Genomic DNA, 19,988 nt, shown 5'->3' with positions numbered 1-19,988 from the left:
TCTGCGTCCTTCCTCATTGTCGGCCAGTACAGGCCATGCTTGAGTACTTTATGCGCCAAGGCCCGGGCTCCAAGATGTTGGCCACATATCCCTTCATGCACTTCCCGGAGTGCGTATTCACCGTCGGAGTAATCCAGGCACTTGAGGTATGGCAAGGTGAACCCTATCTTGTATAGCGTGTCGTCTTTCAGGAAGAAGCGCGCTGACCTCATTCTTACTTTTCTTGCCTCGTCCCTATTCTCTGGGAGCTTTCCCTTTTTGAGGTATTCTGTTATGGCATTCATCCAGCTTTGGCCGTTTTCACCTACGGGTAATACCTCGCAGGGTTTTTCGATGCTTGGCTGTGGTAGTACTTCGAAATACACCGCTCGTCCAAGTTCTACGAAGTCGGAGGTGGCCAGCTGTGACAGTGCGTCTGCACTAGCATTCTCTTCTCGTGACACCTGCCTTACCTCAAATTCTTTGAAAGCCGCTGACCTGTCTCACACCTTTTTTAAGTATTCGGCCATCCTTTGCTCTTTAGCCTCGTATTCTCCATTCACCTGTCGCACCACGAGTTGGGAGTCGCTATGCACTACCAGTTCCTTCACCATCAGGGCCCGAGCCAAATTAATTTCGGCTATTATCGCTTCGTATTCCGCTTCGTTGTTGGAGGCGTCGAAGTCGAACCGTAGGGCGTATTCTACTTTGAAACCTTTCGGGGCTTACCAACACGATTCCTGCGCCGCTTCCATCGCTGTTAGAAGCCCCATCCACGTACAATGTCCAAGCCTCGTCTCCTCGTTCCTCGGTAGATTCCTCTAGGTCATCGGGGATCGTCGTCTCCGCTATGAAGTCTGCAAGGGCCTGTGCTTTAATTACGGTTCTCGGCTTGTACTGGATGTCAAACTCTCCCAACTCTATGGCCCAATTTACCAGGCAACCGGACATATCTGGCAGCTGCAGTATCTTCTTCAGGGGCTGGTCGGTGAGTACGCATACGGTATGTGACTGAAAATATGGCCTCAGCTTTCTTGCCATCGTCACGAGGGCGTACGCCACTTTCTCTGCCTTTCGGTATCTTGTCTCGGCATCTAGAAGGGTTCGGTTGACGTAGTATATTGGCCATTGTTCCCTTCCTTCCTCCTTCGTCAGTACGGCGCTTACTGCCACTGCCGATACAGCCAGGTACAGATGCAAGGTATCCCCGATGTTCGGCTTCGTCAGCAGCGGGGGTGCGGCCAAGTATTCCTTCAATTGTTCAAAAGACTTTTCGCACTCCCCTGTCCACTCGAAATTTTTGGTCCCTTTTAGCTCTTTGAAGAAGGGGAGGCATCTATCTGCAGACCGAGACATAAATCTTCCGAGGGCGGCGACCCGACACGTCAGCTCCTGGACTTGCTTCACGTTCTGGGGTGACCTCATGTCCCGAATGGCTTGTATTTTGACTGGGTTGGCTTCAATTCCTCTCTCCGAGGCAATGAAGCCGAGGAACTTTCCCGAGGCTACTCCGAATGCACATTTTGCCGGGTTCAGCTTCATGCTGTACCGTCTCAACACCTGGAATGCCTCTTCCAAGTCTTGGATGTGTCTTTCCGCCTTCAGGCTTTTTACGAGCATGTCGTCCACATATACTTCCATGGTTTTGCCGATCATCCCTTTGAAATTTTTATTCACCAACATTTGATAGGTGGCCCCTGCGTTCTTTAGTCCGAAAGGCATGACCTCATAGCAATACAGCCCACCCTCGGTTATGAAGGATGTTTTCGGGACATCGGCCTCGGACATTTTGATTTGGTTGTACCCTGAGTATGCAACCATGAAACTCAGCGCCTCGTATCCCGCTGTGGCGTCGATGAGGAGTTCTATCTTCGGCAGGGGGTATGCGTCCTTCGGGCAGGCCTTATTCAGGTCGGTGAAGTCGATGCAAATCCCCCACTTCCCGTTTGCCTTCGGGACCTTTACCACGTTAGATATCCACTCCGGGTACTAGATCTCGCGGATGAACTGGGCCTTCAGTAGCTTCTCCACTTCCTCGTCTATCTTCTTCTATCTTTCGGGGGCAAATGTCCTCTTCTTCTGCTGCACCAGCTTCTTCATTGGGCTAACATTCAGATGATGTTCTATCACCTCTCAATCTATCCCAGGCATGCCCGAAGCCGACCAGGCGAATACGTCAGCGTTGTTCCATAGGAATGAGACGAGTCTTTCTCGCTGCAACCTTGGCATGGTAGCCCCAATCTGAAATTGCCGAGTGTCATCCCCTTCTTCAGCTTCAACTTGCACCAAATCTTCGGCCGGCTCCCCCTGTTGATAACTGGCATCATCACGTAGATCCTCTATCGGGAGCGCCTCGCCCGCCTTTTCTTTTCCCTATAGAGTAGTGGCGTAACACCTCCGGGATGTCTCCTGATCGCCCCGACACTCCCCGACACCATTCTTGGTAGGGAATTTCATTTTGAGATGGGGAGTGGAGACGACAGCCTTTAACAGGTTCAATCCGACCCTTCCTAGTATGACATTGTACGCCGATGTAATGTTCACCACCAGGAAGTTGATCATGACCGTCGCCTGGCGATCTCCGATGCCAGCTCTTACCGACAACTCAATCGACCCTTCCACCTTCACCGGGACGCCGGAGAATCCCTGCAGCGGGTGTTCGACCTTCTTTAATTTTCCCTCGTCTAGGCCCATCGTCCGGAAAGCTTCAAGGAACAGGATATCAGCTAAACTGCCGTTATCCACTAAGATCCTCTTCACTTTGCAATCCGCTATGGTCATGGTGATAACCAAGGCATCGTCATGCGGGGTTTGTACCCCTTCCAGATCATCATCTGAGAAGGAGATAACCGTCCCCGTCTTCACCTTCTTGTTCTGCCATTTTGCCAAATGTACGCTCCTCGCGTAGGCCTTCGCCTTCCTGGCAGAGACCGAACTCTCTCCAGCTGCTGGGCCTCCACAGATGGTCACTATAACTCTGGTCGGGCTCTTATTCTCCTCTCGGGGGCGACGGTCAGCTTCCTCGGGTGTCTGGTTCCTTCGCTGTTCTTGATTGCCTCTGCGGGCGAGCCCCCTTCTCTCATAACGACCTCCGCCATCTCTCCGACGGTTATCCCTCCGGCCGTTACCATCTGGGGCCACCTTCTCCCGGTCTACAAATCTGCTTAGGTATCCCCTTCTGATCATTCCTTCTATCTCCCACTTGAGATTCCAACAGTCCTCGGTATCATGGCCATGGTCTCTGTGGAAGTGGCAATATCTGTCCACATTGCGTCTCTCGGGATGTCGCCCCATCTTTCCTGGCCACTTCATGGCTCCGGCATCTGGGGAATCTTTTATCTGCATTAGTACCTCTGTTCGCCTCCGGTTCAGGGGTGCGTACTTCTCAAACTTCCTTGGTGGACTGGGGGCTCGACTGCGCTCGGACTTTCGTCTTTTTCCTTCTTCGACAGGTTTATCATCAATCCTTGAGAGCCTCTTTCTCGCCGCCTTCCTTTCGGCTTCTTCATCGGCCTGGAGGGTTTCTTCCATCTGGATGTACTTATCGCATCGTGCCCTCAGCTCGGTCAGGTTCCTAGGTGTATGCTTCGCTAGGGACCTCTTCAACTCCTTGTCCTTGATGCCTCCTAACAGAGTCGTGAACTCCTCCTTCGGGTCTAGGCCTCTGATTGTGATCTTTTCTTGTTGGAATCGCTTCATGTAGTTCCGCAACGATTCCCCTTCTTGCTGTTTGACGTTGGTTAGGTTCAGCGTAGTCTTCTGGAGGGGCTGGCTACTAGAGAATCCCTTCACGAAGAAGTAACTCAGGTCGCTGAAGCTGTGGATCGACTTCATCGGCAGTCGGTTATACCACAACCTCGCCGCTCCTCTGAACGTCAATGGAATGGCACGACACATGATATTTTTTGAGACCCGATGGAATTGCATCGCGACCTTAAAGCCTTCCAGGTGATCGACGGGGTCCCCTGACCCGTCATAAGTGTCATACTTGGGCAAATGAAAGCCGACTGGGAGCGGGTCCCTCATGACCTCGTCAGCTAAGGCCATGTCATTGGTGAGGTCAGGCTCGCGGTTTCCCGTCTGGTTTTCTGCCACCTTTCTGATCTCGTCCTTCAGGTCTAGAATCATCCTCTTTAATCCCGAGTCCTCGGGCCTCTGTCTGTCTCCTTGGTGCGGATCCCCATGTGGGTCTCTGACGGCGCGTTGTGTCCTACCTCGGGGCGTGGGACTCTCCCTCGCTCGGCTTCGAGGGTCACGATCGGACCTTGTCGATCCTGTACTGCTCCGGTCTTCATCTCGAGCTCTCTCAAACTGGATGTGGGGACCTGGGGGTGCTCCGTCGGTCTTATGAGAGACAGCTTTGGAGACCTCCCTCATAGTCTCGGCCATCCGGTTATATTTTTCATGGAGGTCTTCAAATTGATGCCTCGTCACGTACTCCTGGGCTGCAGGAGGCTGATGATCACTACCTTCACGTACTAAATATCCAGCCGAACGCTGGTACCTGACGGACACTTCCCGGTCGTCATGGCCCCTTTCTCGTCCTATCTCCGTCGAGGGAGGAAGCTCCCCTGAGGGTTCTTCCCCCATGTCTATGTTGGACGTCGCTCTTGTCCTTTTGCGGTTGTAGGTTCTCCCCACCATTACCGTCGATTCCCACAGACGGCGCCAATCTGTTGCTGCCAAAAAACCCCACTAGTCGAACCTACACAAACACAGACGACGGAGGCCCGGAGGTTTGTCCGGGGTTAGTCCTCCGACGCTCAAGTCAGGGTCGGCCGCACAGTTCAATAAAGGAGTAATGGTGAGGGTATCAGAGCTTACCTTCTTCCTTCCTCTCGGCCTCCTTATATCCTTCTTCGGACTAGGGTTTCCTTCTTTTCTTTTCCCCCGTCCTTCTCCCCTACGACCGTCGTCCTTGTGGGGGAATATTCCCCTCATGCAGACGACGTGATCCCGCGTGATTTTGTGAGCGTGCCTGAGTGATTGAGCGTGCTTGAGCGTGAGTGATTTCTTGGAACCTTCGTCTGGTGGAGGACACGTGTCTCAGAGGCGACACGTGTCATTGCCCCACCGAGAGGTCAATTTGGCTGTATCACACCTTTATAATGGCGATTTTTTTGTAAATAGTTTATCCCAAATATCATTTTTTAAGCTTTGTAATGCCAAAATAGGGTTTTCAAAATAGTATAAATATTCCCTTTTTTACGCTGTTAAAATGAATTTTAGAATAATTCCCAATAGATTTCATCGGCCAATTTGGGTCCTTGAAATGTAATCTTTTATGTGGGAGTTTGATCGATGTCCAATCAGTTGCATTGGACTCCCCTTGACCTAAGTATGTCGTTTTGACCTTTAAAACCCCCATATCTCCAATAGATTCCATTAGTCTGTTTGGGCTCTCAAATAGAATCTTTCCTTATGAGAGCTCGATTAATGCCCAATTAGTTGCATTGGATTCTTCTTGCTAAGAATAAATACTCAAGACCCTAAAATCAATCCTTTGGAACTATATTTGACCTAATCCCTACTAAGGGTACGTAGGCAGACCTAATCCCTACTGAGGGTACGTAGGCAGCTTGATGTCAATTTTTCACACACACACACCCACTAACAATGTTTCGTTGTTTTGCCTACTGCCATTAGTCTTCGTGTTGATGTAGTGGTCATGCTACCTTTTAGTGAATCCTTTGCCAAAAATGAAAAATGAAAAATGGAAAACTTTAATTGAAGAGGGTAGCAAGATTGTGGGAGACAGAATAAATAAAACTCAAAGAAAGGTACTTTACTCGTGCACGTCCCTACGCCCGGACTCAGCTGGGCATGATATAACATGGTCGGTTCAGCTTGGTTTCGATCAGGTTGAATCAGTTTTGGTCTAGGAATGAGGGAGACCAAAACCAATCCATTAAGGAATTTTGATTTTCGGTTGGTTTTGGTTTCGATCCGGTTTAGTTTAGATTTATTTTGATTTTTTAATATCAGGTTAATATAGGTTTAGATCAGTTTATTATTGGGCTTGAACAATAATGAAATCTTACATTTATAACCTATAGTGACTAAAGATTTGGCAAAAAACACTTTAAAGTTGTGACGAAATCAATCATGGTTTATCACTTTAAGGGAAAGATAACTAATATTGAAATCAATGGATAATTAATTACTAAGAAGATAACTGATATTGAAATAAGAAAATGACCCCTGCTATCAAATCATTTATTTAAGGGTAATTTACAACGCCACCCCCTGGAGAATGCCAGTATTATAGGAACACCCCCTCTCTTTCACCGAATTAGACTCGGACCCCAGTGTTAAGTGATGCTATAAAATGACACTTTAGCCCTTATGAGTAAAACACCCTTATCCATCGGAGATCTTCACCCCTTTCATGGAGATTCCCTCAGTGTTCTCGTATCCTTCATGCTGGATAGGCGATGGTTTTGGCCTGGCCACTATTGCTGTGGTCGTGGAGAGAGCTGGTTTCCTACCTATATTTAACCATATGTTGCACTCGAAGAAACTACCACCATCACTTCTACCACTACCACTACTGGTACCATTACCCTTCTCTGATTCGTTGCTCTTCCCCAACGCCTTGGCTACCAAATCACTTGCATTCCCTTTACATGTTTTATTACTATCAGTGGTTCTTTCCTCCGCAGCTATACTGCCCTCCACAATTTGCAGTTCACCCATGCTACCGGAGCTGATGATCATTTCCACCGGTATATTCCTTGTCTCAGGTGGGAGCCTCCCCTGCCTCCACCTCCAACGATGCCTAGCCCTGACTGTGATTGCTTCAAGTTGTCGAATATCTCCAATGTTTCCTAACACTGGGTCCAAATCAAGTGATAGCAAAGCAAAAGGGTCCAGATTTAAATCAAGATCGATTATGTCATCCCTTGCTTCGCGCATCAAGAGAGAAACTATACTGCTGGAGATTACAGCATTAATGCTCCCTCTCCTCCAAATCAATTACAAGGTGAAATATGATCCTTTTATCCACAAATCTATGTTTCTAGTCCTCTATCAACAAGATTACCGAAGGATTGCAATAACTTGGTCGGCCCCATCGAAGAAGAACCTAAAATTACAGGTTTCGTTCATGTCAAGTTTCACGCAAGAAGAAAGTGAGAAATAAATCACACGCAAATGGTCCAATTCATCGCTCTTTAAATAAAAACAAAAAACAAAAACAAGAGAAAAAGACAAATTCTCTCACCAATTTCAACGATTTCTGATAGAAATGATCAAAAGGAGAGATACATAGAGCCGAAGCCAGAACCCAACCACTTCAAAGACGATCGGACTCAAGTCCTGGTGGAAACTTGACACGGAATTTTAATCAGGTCACTTTCGGTGTTCCTTTGTTTGAGGCCTACCTAAAGAAAGAAAAAGCTTCCCCAAGGAGGGATACAGGAAGAGAGAGAAAAAGACGAAGCCACCAACTTCGAACAGGAACCACCTCAGATCAAGTCTCCGCAAAGCCTTGATGAAGGCTTTTTAAGTAGAAGGAAACCTATCATCTCCGTCACTAAATTTCCTTCAACAAGAGTACCACCTGCCATGGCCGACCAACAAGGTCTCTCTTACCTGTAGTCGCTGGAGGTCATAGCCATCGTAGACGCCGTCGTCGGAAGGGAGAGTGAGTTAGGTTTCATTCTTCAATCGATTTGGGGAATAAAACTAATGAGGGTAATTTTGGTATTTCCTTCTATTTTAAGGGCAAAATGGTATTTAAAAAAAAATGAACTGCTGATGTCAGCATTCTTAGTATATTCTGTAACATTGACTGACGGCAGGGAGTCTGAGTTTAATTTGATGAAAGAGATGAGGTGTTCCTATAATACTGACATTCTCTAGGGGGTGGCGTTGTAAATTACCCTTTATTTAATTATCCAACTGGTTTTGTGAACAAGGAAATCAATGGAAGCATTATTACAATTTATAAATCAATTTCTATATTCATTAGCTGATCTATAGCAAGTCCCTTTATGACAAAAAATATTCTTACTAATATTGTAAAAAACGGATAATTAATTCATATTTTTCTAATCTCATAATTTTATATTTTTATTTTTTGGTTTCAGTTTTGTTATTCGTCAATTTGTATTGGTCCAATTTTGAATTGTTATCTCGGTCTAAAACCAATCTAACAAGGATCCGGCGATGAGAGGTGTCCAGGTTTTTTCTTACACGCGTCCACGTGCAAGGAGAAAAGCCTTGCTCCTCGTATGAGGAACTAATCCGAAGCGCCGGACTCGTAAAAAACGATCAAAACCTCGCCGGGGTCTTAGGACCTCACGCTGCAAGTCTCGCCGCATTTCGGGAACTCACCGCTGCAAATCTCGCCGGTAAGAACTCGGATCCCTCTCTCATGCTCTTCCAGACTCAGTCTCCGACTCTCCGTCTTTCTTCCCCATGCTCTCACTTTGCTCTCTCTTCACCCTTCTCTCGCTCCCTGTCTCGGTCACTGCCAACTCCTAAGCAATTGGATTGTTTAAATCTATTTATAAATATTTGTTGAAATGCAGCGGAAGGGATTGATTAGATAATGTTGTTGTGTTGGTCATATTAGGAGCTTTCCCCCTTGTATATTCGGTAATTTTCACTTTCATATTTTGAATCACGAGCATAGCTGCAACTGTTGTGGCCATTAGGTTTGATCGAGTAAACAGTAACACTTAATAATTCAGCATGGATGTAATTGAAGTTGCAGTAGTTGTGTTATGAAGAAACTACGCTAATGGTTAAGGCTTCTGAGTTGCATTACATATTGACCGTCTTCGAGTCCTGTAAGCATTGTTTTGCAAAAGCCCTATGCAGTTCAAGACATGTTGAAATATTGTACACTCAGTATTTTTCCCTCTTTCTTTTTCAGATTTACCCTTTCCATTTGAGCCATTGGTTGGCCATTTCAGTTGATAACAGAAGAGGATCAAAACCGAACTGAACTGTGATAGGTGTTGCTGCCGAAAATCCGTATGAGTTGATCCTACACCAACATAGAAGGCAGAGGCCCGGATGTTTATCCGAGGTTAGTCCTCCGACGCCCAAGTTAGAGATCGGCCACACAGCTTTTCACAAGGGTAATGGTGTGGGTTTTTCTGCTTACCTTTTCTCCTCCGCTCGGGCCCTCTCTTATAGTCCTTAGGGTTTAGGGTTTCTCTTTTCCTTGGAGGAGTCCTCCTCGGGTCCGCCTCCTTTCCTCTTCGAGTCCTATCTGGATACGTCTTATCCCCTTCGTGGGGAATATTCTTTTCACGCAGTTGACGCGGTCAGACTCCTTGCAGCCTCTATCAGATGAGCGACACATGTCCTTTCCTTAGATACCACATGTTCTTACCCTACTGGGCAATCAATTTGGCCATATCAATAGCCCCCTTACTCTCACCAGGAGGCTCTTCCTGTGGGAGTAATCAAGTTTTTCGTCATTTTTTCTCATTCATGCATCTCTTAGGCCTTATTCCTTTGGCTCTGGCTTTAGTTTCGCTTGCGACCGGGACCTTCCGTCAGGTCCTTCGGTCAAGCCAACTTGGCCTTTGCATGAGCCCCAGCCGAGGTAGTGACCTTCGGTCAGGTCCGCTCGGCCTCTGCCTGAACTCCCAATCAAGGTAAGGACCTTCGGTCAGGTCCGCTCGGCCTTTGCCGGAGCCCCCTACCGAGGTTGTGACCTTCGGTCAAGTCAGCTTAGCCTTAGCCAGAGCTCCCAACTGAGGTGGTGACCTTCGGTTAGGTCTGCTCGGCTTTTGCCGGAGCCCCCCACCGAGGTTGTGACCTTCGGCCAGGTCCGCTTGGCCTTTGCCTGAGCTCCCCATCGAGGTGGTGACCTTCGGTCAAGTCCGCTCGGCCTTTGCCTGAGCTCCCAACCGAGGTAAGGACCTTCGGTCAAGTCCGCTCGGCCTTTGCCTGAGCTCCCAAGTGAGGTTGTGACCTTCGGTCAGGTCAGCTCAGCTTTAGTCAGAGCTCCCAACCGAGGTGGTGACCTTCGGTCAGGTCCGCTCGGCCTTTGCCTGAGCTCCCAACCGAGGTAAGGACCTTCGGTCAGGTCCGCTCTGGCCTTTGCCTGAGCTCCCAACCGAGGCAAGGACACTCGGTTAGGTCCGCTCGGCTTTTGCAGGAGCCCCCTACCGAGGTTGACCTTCTGTCAGGTCAGCTCGGCCTTAGCCAGAGCTCCCAATCGAGGTGGTGACCTTCGGTCAGGTCTACTCGGCTTTTTTTGGAGCCCCTTACCGAGGTTGTGACCTTCGGTCAGGTCAGCTCGGCCTTAGCCAGAGCCCCCAACCGCGGTGGTGACCTTCGATCAGGTCTGCTCGGCCTTAGCCAGAGCACCCAACCGAGGAAAGGACCTTTGATCAGGTCAGCTCGGCCTTTGCCTGAGCTCCCAACCGAGGTAAGGACCTTCGGTTATGTCCGCTTGGCTTTTGTTGGAGCCCCTACCGAAGTTGTGACCTTCGGTCAGGTCAGCTCGGCCTTAGCCAAAGCTCCCAACCGAGGTGGTGACCTTCGGTCAGGTCTGCTCGGCCTTAGCTAGAGCCCCCAACCGCGGTGGTGACCTTCGATCAGGTCAGTTCGGCCTTTGCCTGAGCTCCCAACCAAGGTAAGGACCTACGGTTAGGTCCGCTCGACTTTTGCCGGAGCCCCCTACCGAGGTTGTGCCCTCCGATCAGGTCAGCTCGGCCTTAGCCAGAGATCCCAACCGAGGTGGTGACCTTCGATCAGGTCTGCTTGGCCTTAGCCAGAGCACCCAATCGAGGAAAGGACCTTCAGTCAGGTCAGATCGGCCTTTGCCTGAGCTGCCAATCGAGGTAAGGACCTTCGGTTAGGTCCGTTTGGCTTTTGCCGGAGCCCCCTACTGAGGTTGTGACCTTCGGTTAGGTTAGCTCGGCCTTAGCCAGAGCTCCCAACCGAGGTAAGGACCTTCGGTCAGGTCCGCTCGGCCTTTGCCTGAGCTCCCAACCGAGGTAAGGACCTCCGGTTAGGTCCGCTCGGATTTTTCCTGAGCTCCCAACCGAGGTAAAGACCTTTGGTCAGGTCCGCTCGGCCTTGGCCTGAGCTCCTAACCGGGGTAAGGACCTTTGGTCAGGTCTGCTCTGGCGTAAATCTCGAGGGGTGGTAATTGGTGACGTGACGGCGCCATTAATGCTCGGGCAGTCGTATCATTTTTCTTCTATTTATAAAGTGTGGGGGTCCATTTGTGGGTCACTTGTTTTTCCCTCAGAGAGCCTTCCTTCAGTCTAGGTGTTCCTTTTCCTTTAGCGCTTCATCTTCACCAAAAGTATGTACGATGTCTTGTTCGTCTAGGTACAGTCCCTCGTCCTCCGAGAGGACAATGTCTAACCGTAGGTATCGGAGTCCAGGGGGGTCCAAGGGATGTCCTCGGACTCTTCCCCCGATTAGCCCTCTGCTCGCGACTCATCGTCGGCGGCCTCGCCGTCTGGGTCCGAGGGTGGCTCAAACAGTGAGGGGTTCAGGGAGAGGGTGCTTGAATCTCGAGCCCAGACCCAGGACCCAGGACCCCCTTGAGGTGGAGGCTCTCCACATCGTTTCCACCATGGATGAGCTGGAGCTGGGGGAGCTAAGGGCCTCCTTCAGTATATCGGACGCTTTCGAGCTCCGGCTACCGAAACCGACCGACCGAGCTAGCTATCGGAACTCCGAAGAGCTGTGCTTATATAAGGAGGCGTTTAAGGCCGGCCTTCGGCTTCCCCTCCATCCTTTCTTCGCCCGGGTGTTTCGGCACTACGGGATTTGTCCGACCCAGCTGATGCCGAACGGATGGCGGCAGATGCTTAGCTTCGTCGTCCTTTTCTCTAGGTGCCAGAGGCCTCTCTCCTTCCCTCTCTTCGTCAACTGCTTCCTCCTTCAGGTCTGTAAGGGGCTTTCGGGCTGGTACTACTTCAGTCCTCGGAAAGACCTTCGGCTGCTAAACGGTTACCCAATGTCAATCCATGGGTGGAAAGAGAAATTCTTCTTCGTGAGGTCATCCGAGGGGGTGCCCTTCGGCACCGTCTGGGATATCCCCGATCTGAGGACGGTGAACTCCGCCCCTGCCCTTCTTGGGACAGACGAGGAGTCAATGGTGATGGCGAGGTGTCAAGATACCTGCCCTCCAGTTGAGTCCGACAGCCTTAAGTTCGACGCCCTTTTGTTCAGATTCGGGCTTAGCTCGGGTGAGTCTTAGGCCAGCCTAAGTTTACTTGCCTCGGGTACTTGTATTTTATACTAACTCCCTTCGTCTTCATGCAGTGCAAATCTCCAGGGCCGAGGCTAGGGCTGCAGCTGCGGAGAGGCAAGTCCAGATAAGGGAGGCCAGGGCACGGGATGCGCAGCAGCAGCAGAGGCTGAAGAGGAAAGAGAAGAAGAAGGGGCCTGCCTCCTCCGAAGCTCCCCCACCAAAGAAAAGGTCCAGGGCCGAAGGACCCAGTACCAAAGTGGTCCAGGCCCTCGCTGCTTCGGGCCATAGCTTGTCTGCCCGAGACTCTTCCCCCGTGGGAGACTTCAGAAGCCCGAGGGCTGGGAATGTGAGGGTCGAGGTTGGCTTCGACCCTCGGTGATCGGTTAAAGAAGACAACACTCTGTCTGTCGAGCGTGTCGCTCTTGAGCTGGTACTGAAGGGCAGTCTCCCTCGAGATGCCGCCAAAGCACAACGACAAGGGACGACGGCCATGATAACTAGCGCCTGCATCTTCATGGCGGGGGTAAGCTTCGGTCTTCTATACCTTAATTTATTATCATTGCAACATACTGACCATCGATGTCTTATGTAGGCCCAAAACCAAGTGGGTCAGCTAGCGATCCGGGCCGAAGCCATGGCCCGAGATCTCGAGGTTTCCGAACCCGAGAAGTCAGTCCTGGAGAATGAGCATTCGGTTCTCCTCGAGAAGGTGGAGCACCTGGAAGCGGACCTTCTTCGTACTCACCAGGAATGCGATCGGAAGCTTACGGAGCTGAAGGCGCAGATAACGGCAAGGGTTTAGGTGGCCGAGGCCCGAGGGGCCGAGAAGTATAGGGCCTCTGAGGGCTTTCGGGAGGAGGTCAAGCGTGCCATCGCCCCCAGGTTCATAATAGGTGCTACTGAGGTCCGAGGCTGGGTCCTCGAGCATTATCCAGAGGTTTCTTTAGAGGACAGCGGGCTCATCTTCGAAGAGGAGTGTGTTGAGGCAGCCCTAACAGCCACCGAGGTTGCCAACGCCGATGGCGAAGGCTGTAGCGAGGAAGGTGAGGTTCAACTGCAACGTGAGGTGCCTCTGACTTCTGGTCATGATGGCTCCGATCAGGAGACCCTCCACCATGCCGACGACGAGGCCGTGAACCTGATGGACGCCCCCTGAAGCCACCCTACATCTTACCTCAGCCTTCGGGCTTTCTCTTTTTTTTTTTTTTTTTTTTTTTGTGATGTGAGCCTTCGGCCCTTTTTATGTAATCTCGGCCTTCATGCCTTTTCATGTAATCTCGGCCTTCAGGCCTTTTCAATGAATGAATATCTCCGTTTCTTCGGATACCTTTGCCTTTTGCTTTTTTGGATTCTTTCTGATAAGGGATCTTTAGCCCGTAGGTAGGTGCAAGAAGGCCGAACCCCTCGGCGGCCCAAGGATTAATACGCCTCTACTCTAGTACGAGGCTTGGTTCTGCTCCATCGGCTTATCCGAGAGGTTTCCCACGTCCGAGGGCCGTGGACTTTTAAGGGATCCTGAACAAGTAGGATTTGGCCGGTGCCCCCGACCGAGGTAAGGACCTTCGGTCAGGTCTGCTCAGGCTTGGCCTGAGCCCCCAACCGAGGAAAGGACCTTCGGTCAGGCCCGCTCGGCCTCTGCCTGAACTCCCAACCTAGGTGGTGACCTTCGGTCGGTTGGGAATTTCATCTTGAGATGTGGTGTGGAGACAATAGCCTTTACCAGGTTTAAACCAACTCTCCCTAATATGGTATTGTATGCCGAAGTAATGCCTACTACCAGGAAGTTGATCATAACTGTTACTTGGCGATCTTCGGTGCCGGCTTTTTCCGGCAACTCAATCGATCCCTCCACTTTTACTGGGACGCTGGAGAATCCTTGCAACGGGTGTTCAACTTTCTTCAGCTTTCCCTCGTCCAGGCCCATCTTCTGGAAAGCTTCAAGGAACAGGATATCAGCTGAACTGCCGTTATCCACCAAGATCCTCTTCACTCTGCAATAGGCTATGGTCATGGTGACTACCAGGGCATCGTCGTGCGGAGTGTGCACCCCTTCTATATCGTCGTCTGAGAAGGAAATAACTGTCCCCGTCCTCGCCTTCTTATTCGACCATTCAGCCACATGTACGCTTCTCGCATAGGCTTTTGCTTTCCTGGCCGAGACTGAACTTTCTCCAGTGGCTAGGCCTCCACAGATTGTCGTTATAACCCTAGTTGGACTTTTATTCTCGTCCCGGAGGTGATGGTCAGCTCCCTCGGGTGTCCGGTCCCTTTGCCATTCCTGATTGCCTTTGCGGGCTGGCCCCCTTCTTTCATAGCGGCCTTTGCCATCTCTACGACGGTTGTCCCTGCGGTCATTACCGTATTGGGCATCCTCCTTTTCGCGGTCCACGAATCGGCCTAGATATCCTCTTCTTATCATTCCTTCTATTTCCCCCTTGAGGTGCCAACAATCTTCGGTGTCGTGGCCGTGGTCCCTATGGAAGTGGCAATAATTGTCCATATTACGTCTCTCGGGGTGTCGTCCCATCTTCCCTGGCCACTTCATGGCTCTGGCATCCGGAGAGTCCTTTATCTGCATCAGCACATCCGTCCGTTTCCGGTTCAGGGGCGCATATTTCTCGAACTTCCTTGGTGGACTGGGTGCCCGACTACGCTCGGACTTTCGTCTTTTGCTTTCTTCGGAAGGTTTGTCGTCGCCCCTTGAGATCCTTTTCCTTCCTGTCTTCCCTTCAGCTTCTTCATCGGCTTGAAGGGTTTCTTCCATCTGGATGTACTTATCGCACCGAGCTCTCAACTCGGCCAGGTTCCTCAGTGTATGCTTCGTCAAAGACCTTTTCAGCTCCTTATCCTTGACCCCTCCCAGCAGGGCTGTGAACTCTTCTTTCGGGTCCAGACCTCTGATCGTGATCTTCTCTTGTTGGAAGCGTTTTATGTAGTTTCGCAGTGATTCTCCTTCATGTTGTTTGACGTTGGTCAAGTTCAACATGGTCTTCTGAAGGGGTTGGCTACTGGAGAATCCCTTCACGAAGAAGTAACTTAAATCGTTGAAGCTGTGGATCGACTTCGTCGGCAAACGGTTGTACAATAGCCTTGCCGCTCCTCTGAACGTCAATGTCAGGGCGCGACACATGATGTTTTCCTAGACTCGATGGAACTGCATAGCGACCTTGAAGCCTTCCAGATGATCGACGGGGTCCCCAGACCCGTCGTAGGTGTCATACTTTGGCAGGCGAAAGCCGATCGGGAGCGGGTCCCTCATGACCTCATCAGCCAGAGCCATGTCATTAGTGAGGTCTGGCTTGCGAGCTCCCGTCTGGTTTTCTGCCACCTTCCTGATCTCATCTTTTAGGTCCAGGATAATCTGCTTCAACCCCGAGCCCTCGTGTCTCTATTTGTCTTCTTGGTGTGGTTCCCCATGTCTGGCCCTGGCGACAGGCCGCGACCTTCCCCTGGGTGCGGGACTTTCCCTCATTGCTCGGTTTCGAGGATTATGACCGGACCTTATCGATCTTGTACTGCTCCGGCCCTCGTCTCGAGCTCTCTCGGGCCGGATATGGGGGCCTTGCAGTGCTCCGCCGGTCTTCTGAGAGACAGCTTTGGAGACCTCTTTCATTGCCTCGGCCATTTGGTCATATTTCTCCTGGAGGGCTTCGAATTGCTCCTTTGTCACATATTCTTGCGCTCCAGGAGGGGGTGGAGGATTACTATCTCCACGCACCGAATATCCGGCCGAATGTTGGTCCCTCGTGGAACCTTCCCAATCATCGTTTCCCCTTCTTCCTCTGATTTCCGTCGAGGGAGGGAGCCCTCCTGAAGGTTCCTCCTCCCCCATGTTTATATTTGACGCTGCTTTAGTGTTCCTATGATTGTAGGTTCTCCCCACCATTACTGTCATTCCCACAGATGGCGCCAATCTGTTGCTGCCGAAAATCCGTATGAGCTGATCCTGCACCAACACAGAAGGCAGAGGCCCGGATGTTTATCTAGGGTTAGTCCTCCGACGCCCAAGTTAGAGATCGGCCGCATAGCTTTTCACAAGGGTAATGGTGTGGGTTTTTCTGCTTACCTTTTCTCCTCCTCTCGGGCCCTCTCTTATAGTCCTTAGGGTTTAGGGTTTCTTTTTTCCTTGGAGGAGTCCTCGGGTCCGCCTCTTTTCCTCTTCAAGTCCTACCTGGATACGTCTTATCTCCTTCGTGGGGAATTTTCTCTTCACGCGGTTGACGCGGTCAGACTCCTTGCAACCTCTATCAGGTGAGCGACATGTGTCATTTCCTTAGATACCATGTGTTCTTACCCTACTGGGCAATCAATTTGGCCGTATCAATTGGTCACAACACACAGGGAGGTAAGTTTTGTACCCTTGCCATCTTAATTCTCTTTGATGTTTTAAGTCTTCATCTCAATTCTACCTTGGAAGGAAAGAAGCTCTCGAATTCTGACCTATGTTGCTGTTGGAGAATAGGAGGCTCTGACTCTGACCAAGGATTCGTGGTCAGCGGCATCTTATTCTCTCTCTCTTTCTCTCTCTCTCTGTAGTTTAATGGTCTTATGCTCCAACTCTAACCACTGAGGTCTTCTGAAGGTCCTATTCCCAGGATTGTGCATCCAAATAAGATTGTTGCACTCAGAAAATCCAAGCTCATAGCCCTAGATTATGTGAACCCTCTGAATCTCTGATTAAGGATGCATTAACCTTTCCTAAGTGTGAAGACAGATTTGAAAGGGAAATTCCTGCTTTTTTTAGATTCTCCCCATCCGAAAAATGCTTAAACCCCAAAGATAATGAAGAGAGGGGGGAAATAAAGTGTTGGATATTTTTCTCTCCTATTGTTGTACTTAAGGTTTTTTTTTTTCCCCTGAACATTTGGACAATTATTGCAGGGAGTGGTAGTTGTAAAAAGATGGGTAGGATGGCTGTAGTAGCGATGGTGAGCTCATGGGTTATTCCCATAATGATAATGGTCAATCGCCTTGTTCCGGAGCCATACATGGTGATCCCTTTTGTTATTTGTTTTCTCAAATTTGATCTCAATTGGCTTGAAATTTTCCCCTCCATTATGTTAACAGATGCGCATTTTTTCTGCAGGATGAGATCTTCCATATACCTCAGGCTCAACAATATTGTAAAGGCAATTTCAAAAGCTGGGATCCCATGATTACTACTCCCCCTGGCCTGTGAGTTCTCCGTTACCTTCTTTTTTTTTTTTTTTTTTTTTGGATTGGTGTGAGATCTCAATACCATTGCATGTTTTGGTGATGCAATCTTGGACAACAAAAAATTTACCTTTTAGTAAGGGAAATTAAGTTATAAGAGTTACATTACTGCCATCGTTTCCTTTTAGGATCAACCATGGCTTTTCTTATGGCCATTATCTACCTGTTCTACTGGTTCTATCTTCTATAATGATCTTAAGGGGGTTAGTTTCCCTATTGGCGTGAGTAATTGACAGAAAAATAGCTAACTATTAAAAACACTTTATTCTTGGTACGACAAACTATATATCATTATTTTTGGCCGTCAGTAAAGTTCAACTCTTTTTATTATTATTATTTAATTTTGTCATATCAATTAAATAAAATATGGATGTGTACATAATGACCCTCCCCAGACCCCGTAGTGGTGTGAGCCTCGTGCACGGGGTATGTCTTCTTATGGTAATTTGATAACTAAAATATTGGTGCATGGTCAATCCATCTGGTGCACTGGTCATTCCAACTGTTGGATGGTTTAGTCACGTGCCAAATTTTTTTTGTCCACCATGTATTGGCTCCCCTTGTATTATCAACTGTCCAACCTTTTCAAAAATATTTATTTTCCATGTGGTGAACTTTGTTTGGGCTGATACTCACGAAATGAATAGAGTGATCAGGGCCACGTGGACCCAAAATTTGAGTGACAATGCAGCTGCCAGGAGGCAAAAAAAAAAAAAAAAGGGTCCAGCTTGGCTGTGTAGTGCCAAGATGGTGCATAAAATATTCAAAGGGAAATGTGATGTTTGCAATTGCTGGTGTTATAAATGTTCTGACAGTCTTTGTTGCTGTTGTTGTTGGGGTTGTGGCTGTGGTTGTGGGGCTTTCCAGCACCCAACTCATAGTAAATACTTCTTTCAATTGACCAAAAAAAAAAAAACACGAAAGTGTTTGGCTTCCTTGCATGCAGGGCCTCTTATATGTAGGTTAGCTCTAAAGGACCAATAAAATTATAACAAATGGAATTATAGAAGTATAAATAATCCTCTAATAATTGTTTGTCTATTAAGTACTGCAAGCCACTTTACCAGAATTTATAATAACTAATACTGCTTATGAGATAATTAAAGTGATGGAATTATAATGGCTTGTGTCAATATGACAGTAGCCCCACTTTATTTATAATAGACAGGAGAATGTTTTAGAATAGGTACAAGTACAAGAACACCCTTAATACCCTTAAGAAGTAATTAACCCTTGTACCCATATTACAAAACTCTCCCTCAAGTTGGTACACAGATGTCTCACACATGCCCGACTTACGAATAATTGGATGAAAAAGTTTACTACTAAGACCCTTAGTAAATACATCCGCTAACTGCACCTCAGATTTAACAAATAGAATATAAACAATCCCTTGTTCATCTTCTTCTTGATAAAGTGACGAAGGATCTCTAGATGCTTCGTCCGATCATGTTGAACTGGATTGTGAGCAATGTTGATGGCTGATTTTCTGTCACAGTATAGTTGCATTGGAAGTTGAACCGGAACACCAAGATCCTGAAGGAGGCTCTGGAGCCTAAGGAATTCACAAATACCATGAACCATAGCCCGAAATTAAGCCTTTACACTGGATCAAGCAACCATAGCCTGTTTCTTGCTTCTCCAAGTGACAAGATTGCCACTAGGAAGAGTACAATACCCAAAGGTAGAACTCCTATCATTTGGAGAACCAGCTTAATCCGCATTGGTAAAGGCCTCAATACGCAAATGATCATATTACAACATAAAGCAAGGAGAGAAAAGTTCCTTGTACTCCTCCATCATTCTTCTTTTAATAGCAACTTGTTATTGGCTTATTGCATACTTAAGGTATCTATGAGTAGAACGTATTTATTTCTGTTCCTATTTTACAATGCAAAGGAATCAAAATTGCTAACATCAGTTCGAAGCTTAATGTTTCACCAAGTATCCCTTCTCTTATATATAATAATAATAAGAAGAAAAGGTAATGTGGGAAATTGATTTGTGTATTCTAATCCTACTGCAGGTACTATCTTTCACTTGCCCATGTTGCTTCTTTGTTTCCAGGCATGTGGTGTGTGCAACCAGCTTCATCATTTTCTTATGTGTGTTCAACTGCAGTGCTTCGCTCTATGAATGGTGTCTTGGCAGTTATTTGCAGCATTCTTGTTTATGAGATACTCACTCACTTGAGACCAGGCCTTGATAAAAGAAAGGCAACTTTATATACAGTTGTCATAGCATTGTATCCCGTCCACTGGTTCTTCACATTTCTGTATTATACGGATGTAGCTTCAGTAACAGCAGTGCTCGCTATGTACCTGGCTTGTTTGAGGAAGCATTATCTATTCAGTTCAGTGGTAAGGAAACCTGCTTGACTCCATTGAATAATCCATCAGACATGCATCATTTGCTTAGTTCTATGCATCTTAGATTACTGTTTTATTAATTGTCGGACTTACTTTAATGAAGTTGTTGCAAGTTTTCTATTAGAAAGGAGAAACTTAAAACTCTTAGCACATGAATTGGCAATATTAAAAGCCTTAGTCCCCCTTCAGTGACATCTATTTATATGTGGCTATCTTCTTCTTCTTCTTTTTTTTTTTTTTTTTTGGGG

The 19,988-nt window shown here is 48.3% G+C and overlaps 1 protein-coding gene across 2 annotated transcripts in view; it reads left to right on the top strand.

Moving 5' to 3' along the window:
• The first annotated feature begins 8,137 nt into the window (after nucleotides 1–8,137).
• The window catches only part of LOC122067477 (dol-P-Glc:Glc(2)Man(9)GlcNAc(2)-PP-Dol alpha-1,2-glucosyltransferase-like), a 28,286-nt gene continuing 16,435 nt past the window's right edge, over nucleotides 8,138–19,988 (top strand). For both annotated transcript variants that reach the window (XR_006136749.1, XM_042631329.1), the window contains exons 1-5: nucleotides 8,138–8,333; nucleotides 8,861–9,016; nucleotides 17,039–17,148; nucleotides 17,244–17,332; nucleotides 19,398–19,731. Coding sequence is in view for 1 of the 2 variants with exons in the window: in XM_042631329.1 (XP_042487263.1) it covers nucleotides 9,004–9,016; nucleotides 17,039–17,148; nucleotides 17,244–17,332; nucleotides 19,398–19,731 (546 nt within the window). In the remaining variant the exon portion in view is untranslated. The remainder of the gene's footprint in view (nucleotides 8,334–8,860; nucleotides 9,017–17,038; nucleotides 17,149–17,243; nucleotides 17,333–19,397; nucleotides 19,732–19,988) is intronic.

The sequence above is a fragment of the Macadamia integrifolia genome, unplaced genomic scaffold (genome assembly GCF_013358625.1).
Source record: "Macadamia integrifolia cultivar HAES 741 unplaced genomic scaffold, SCU_Mint_v3 scaffold2925, whole genome shotgun sequence".
NCBI lineage: Eukaryota > Viridiplantae > Streptophyta > Magnoliopsida > Proteales > Proteaceae > Macadamia > Macadamia integrifolia.
This window is presented reverse-complemented; position numbering and strand designations above follow the sequence as displayed.